This window comes from Orycteropus afer, unplaced genomic scaffold (genome assembly GCF_000298275.1).
Source record: "Orycteropus afer afer isolate SDZICR_OR568_19922 unplaced genomic scaffold, OryAfe1.0 scaffold00522, whole genome shotgun sequence".
NCBI classification, from domain to species: domain Eukaryota; kingdom Metazoa; phylum Chordata; class Mammalia; order Tubulidentata; family Orycteropodidae; genus Orycteropus; species Orycteropus afer.
The window spans coordinates 993,985-999,231 of record NW_006922109.1 but is presented as its reverse complement, the minus strand read 5'-3'; the positions used below and the strand labels follow the sequence as shown (position 1 = coordinate 999,231).

The window sequence follows — 5,247 nt, the reverse complement described above, 5'->3', positions numbered from 1 at the left end:
CACTTGACTGCTAACCAGAAGGCTGGCGGTTCAAACCCACCAGCCACTCCTCGGAAGGAAGGTTGGGCAATCCTACTTCCGTAGTGATACAGCCTCGGAAACCCAAGGAGGGGTCGCTATGAGTCGGGGCGACTCGACGGCAAACAACAACAACAACAACAAATCAGATCACACAATGGATGATGATTACATAGTGTCAGCTAAACAGACGGGAGCCCTAGCTAGCCTAGCCAAGTTGATTCATAGTATTAACCATCACGGTACCAATGGGGGGAACAAGCCTGGGAACAAACCTAACTAATTGCCTTTTGCTTAGCCTACTGCTCAACCCTTAGACTAGAGAACATTGTGATTATCAGTAATTAAATAAAGAGAAGACACAGAAAAACTCTGAACTCTTCTCTCATTTAATCTCATTCGTGCCATTATGTAGACCGTGAGTGAGACCTCAGTGGGCTTTCCTGTGTGTTAGATGTTCTGAAAAGAGGCCGTGTGCTACAATAACCCTTTAGTCCCGCCACCAGAATGCGTGCTTTCACTGTCACTTACTGCTGGAGGTTCTTCGATGCCCTTTCCAATTAATCTCACTTATATTTGAATTTGAAAGGAGCTCTGGTGGCTCACTGGGTAATGCATTTGGCTGCTAATCAGAGGGTTTGCAGTTCCAACCTGCCAGCTGCTCTGTGGGAGGAAAATGACAGAGTCTACTTCCACAGAGATTTACAACCTTGGGAACCCCATGGGGGTCACTATGAGTTGGAATTGGCTCAGTGGTAGTGGGTTTCGTTTTTGTGGGAGGTACTGATTCTCAAGCATAAGCATCAGCTGACCTCACTGGTTCCACTAACTGTCCTCGCTCATCTCACACACAGCTCACGAATTAACTTGGGAAACGGCGCGTGCACACACACACACTCGCACACAGAGACCCCAGGTGAACGGAACGGTTCTGGGTGGAACCTGATGATGAGTTAGCATGCGGTTTCTGTTTATTGGATCTGCTTTTCAGATGTATCATAGAATCCGCCACTCGGAGTGCATCTACCGCGTCACCATGGAGAAGCTGTCCTACCACAGCATCTGCACGGCCGAGGAGTGGCAGGGCCTCATGCGGTTCACCCTGCCCGGGAGGCTCTGCGAGGAGGTTGAACTGTGAGCATTCTGCTTTGTCATGTCCTCGGGGACAGATTTTCACTGCACTGGACCTGAAGTGAAGTGAGCTGCAGAATTAGGATCACAGCCGTCCCGTTACGTGCGTGTGGTTCCAGCTGTTGCCATTTAACCCGTCTGGAATGTTCCAGACTTAAAGTGGAAGTAGGAAGTAAAGGCCAGATGTCTTTCCCTTAAAACAGAAACCTGAATTCAGTTTTGCAAGGAGTTAGCCTAAATGTAAGCTAGTGCTAGCTTTGGCTAGCTCATGTCTCGTAATATGTACTACTCAGAGTGGCATTCCATATCAGATAGCCAGGTGGTTATTTTCACTTAAATTTCCAAATTAAATTTGAGAACTTGAAACTGAATTTTAGCTTGCGCACATTGTGTTTCAATCCCGTGCTCATGTGTTTAAGTTGCTGAGAGCAGTCCCTGGGATCATTTGTGAGCTCATGGTAAGTGTAAGCAAACATTATTCAGGTGCACAGAAAATCTTCAGAAGTGACCCAGACCTGGTGCTCACCTTACACTGGGAAATAAACCACAGCATGTTTCCCGTATACGGCTTTCATGTAAATAACACATACACACACATAATGCACATAGCACACATGGGGCACTAACATACAATGAAGTTGCTTGGTTTGCAGAAAACTTTGTCATACGTGTGTTGTTTGCATAAAAATCAGTATCTACTTTACCGTTCTGTTCATTCTGGGTAAATGTTAGTAACTAAATTAGCAAATGAACAGCAGTAATAACTTTGGGGTTTTGCATTTTATAATTTTTTCCTCTGTGTTTAAATAGGAGGCAATATAATTTTCAACTCTAAAAAGTACTTTTGATCAGGGTATTTTTCCCCTTAATTGTGAGTTCTACAACGTATATGTAGTTTCCACCACCATGTATTTTGTACTTTTTAATTTCTGTGATAACATCAGAGCAGCATCCTTTTTTTACAGGTTGTTTAATAAGAATATTAAACATTGACTTAGATATTAGACATCATTCCTAAGAGAATGTGTAGAACTCTCCTCTCTACACACCCTAAATAAATACAGGTGTGTGTGGAAGGTAAGAAAGTGGTATGGGGCTCCCAGCATGTTTGTAGTTTCTTGACAGACAGATGAAGTTATTTTGTTTCCTTATTGTTGTATTCATCCTCACTGCAGCTGGGAATAAACTGACTGCTTCTGATTTCAGATTCCACTTTGACATCGGTCCTTTTGAAAGCATGTGGCCTGGGATTTTTGTCCACATGGTCCATCGGTCCTGTGGGATAACCTGGTATGGATTACCTTAACATTTATTTTTGTGAATATTGAATGAGATGACCTCTTCTGTTCCTTATCTGCATTCATTGCTGCTTTCTTTGTTTATAATTATCTTACAATATGGATATATATTAAGGAGCTCTGGTGGTGTAGTGCCTAAGGCATTTGACTGCTAACCAGAAGGCTGGTGGTTCAAACCCACCAGCTGCTCCATGGAAGGAAGATAGGGCTTCCATAAAGATTTACCACCTTGGAAACCCAGTGGGGGTCACTATGAGTTGGAATCTACTCGATGACTGTTTGTTTGTTTATTTCATGGCATATAGAAATATTTTTCTACATATTTAAATAAAGATGGACTGATGTTGGAGACAGCCATAGCCTCTTCAGATGTCCATCACAGCCTGCTGAGTTCTCTGGCAATAAGGCTGTACTTTGGCCAACAGCCAGGGGCCTAATTGGTTAAAAGTACTTCCTATATGCGTAACTGAAAGAGAACTCAGTGTAATTACGTGCTTCAAGAACTAGTGCTTGAGAGTGTTGTTGCTGGGTGCCGTCAGCCAACTCATACTGACCTCCTGGGACAAAGCGGACCTCCGCCGTGGGCTTTCCTAGAATTTAATCTTTATGGGAACAGATTGCCAGGTCTCTCTCCTACAGAGGTAAATTTAGTATCAATTTTTAGCTTACATTACATACCAGTTAAAATAGGCGCAAAAGAGACAAGTGTCATCATTCAGCAGCTGCCACTTGGTCAGTCGTTTAACTGGGTACCATTGCATTGCAGACCTTTGCCAGTGTCTCTGGCCTGTCCTACACACTTTTGTTTATAGCTGATCTTTGCTAGCTTAAACATACAGACTGAAAAAGGCAGGGAATAGTTTTCTTTCTCTCTTTTTTTACTAATTTAAGCATTAAATGGCTCTGCTAAAGTTCGTATATTCTTTTTGTTTCTGTCACGGACCTTTTGTAATTTGTTGTTTTAAAAGGATGCCTACAGATAACTACATAGCTCTAGGTATTCCTTAGATGTCAATCAAGAGCTTTACCAGTTAGAACTTGTAGAACACCATTGTTGTAGTTGTTCTTAGGTGCCATGACGTCAGCTCTGGGTCATAGTGACCTTAGGTACAACAGAGTGAAACACTGCCCGGGCCTGCGCTGTCCTCACGGTCCTTGCTGGTGTGAGCACATCGTTGCAGCCGCTGTGTCAATCTGTCTCAGTGGTTAAGGGCCGTCCCCTTCTTTGCTGACCCTCTGATTTACCTTACCATACCTTTTACCTCAAGGACAGTAGACAAATCTTAATGAAGACTCCCGGTTACATACAGTGTTAAGTTTCATGAACTCTTCCACTCTTTGGTATTCCAGAGGACCCTGCTTTGGATTGATGAGTTTTTGTCTTACGCTCCCTTAAATCCATTTGGAAAGTTGGTAGGGTTTTAAATAAGTATAAATACATCATGCTAATAAGAGTATATAAAAATAAAATGTAGCAGCCACAGAGTAGAATGAAAATACACACCAGAGTCCTTCTTGCTCTCTGATGCATGTGGCTGTGATCACTGGCCACTCAGTGCTTTCAATGCACTGTGCTAATTTACTTTGTGCAGATAATCACTTGTCTCGAAAATTCTCAGGGTGTGCAGACTTGCAGTTCTGAGTAGATTCTTTGTGAAACTGAGCTCCGCTATATCCAGGAGCAGGGTGGAACTTTGTTGCCTGCAGGGTATAATTGGCTCTAAGGAACACTTGTAAAGGTGAGGACCATGGTGATGGTAAGGGCAATTGATGATGCCTGCCCACTGGTGAATAACACCGATTCTGGGCCAGTTAATATACCAGAACGAGACCGGTGTAAGAGCCTCCGTTCTTCCTGGCTAGAGAAATGGAAAGGGTTAGTGACACTCCAGTGCGTGTGAGTCAGTGATTGTAGACTGTTTCACCATCTGGAGTGGTCAGGTGCCTGAGATCGTTATACAGACCTAGGCACTCAGAAGCAAGAGCGTGCTTCTAAAATGTATTGACTTCTTTCCCAAAAGGAACATAATGGCTTCTGTTGTCCAATCTCTCCTCACACAGCTTCGATCTTGAAAAGTTGTGTCGTTTTATTATGTCTGTGAAGAAAAACTACCGACGTGTTCCTTACCACAACTGGAAGCATGCTGTCACCGTGGCCCACTGCATGTATGCCATCCTCCAGAACAACAGAGGGCTCTTCACAGACCTGGAGGTGGGTGCGGGGCTCCGGGCTGTGCGTGGGACGCGCACGTGCGCAGCACGTTTTGGGTCAGGAAATTAATAGAAGGACAGCTTCAGATTCCAGCACCAAGTGCCTTAGTCCCGAAGGGCTAATGTGACACACATACCACCAGTGGGTGACTTTGAAGAATAGCACTTTATTTGCTCATAGTTCAGGTGGCTCGAAGTCTGAATTCAGGGCACTGTTCTAGGGGAAGGCTCTCTTTCTCTCTCTGTCTGTCTGTCAGCTCCAGGGAAGGTCCACGTGTCTTTTAGCTTCTGTCACCTCCATCTCCCTTCGCTCCTTGGCAGACTTCATGTGGCATAGATGTTCCCCACTTAGGCTTCTTTCTGTATCTGATGTGCTCTGTTTCTGTCTCGTTTGTAATGTGCTATAGGACGTACCTTGCACTGATAACATCACGTTAACACAACAAAACCCTGTTCTCAGAATCACCTCCGTAGGTGTGTTGTTAGGTGTCTGTGAGTGAGTCCTGACTCATACCTACCATATGGACAACAGAACTAAACGCTTCCCGTCCTGCACTGTCCTCCCAGTCCTTGCTATGCCTGAACCCAT

At 44.3% G+C, this 5,247-nt stretch overlaps 1 protein-coding gene across 1 annotated transcript in view; it reads left to right on the top strand.

Moving 5' to 3' along the window:
- Positions 1–5,247, top strand: part of PDE10A (phosphodiesterase 10A) — a 153,053-nt gene that overhangs the window by 66,260 nt on the left and 81,546 nt on the right. Inside the window, exons 12-14 of the mRNA XM_007955635.2 lie at positions 1,010–1,152; positions 2,356–2,439; positions 4,509–4,659. Of these exons, the coding sequence (XP_007953826.2) occupies positions 1,010–1,152; positions 2,356–2,439; positions 4,509–4,659 (378 nt within the window). The remainder of the gene's footprint in view (positions 1–1,009; positions 1,153–2,355; positions 2,440–4,508; positions 4,660–5,247) is intronic.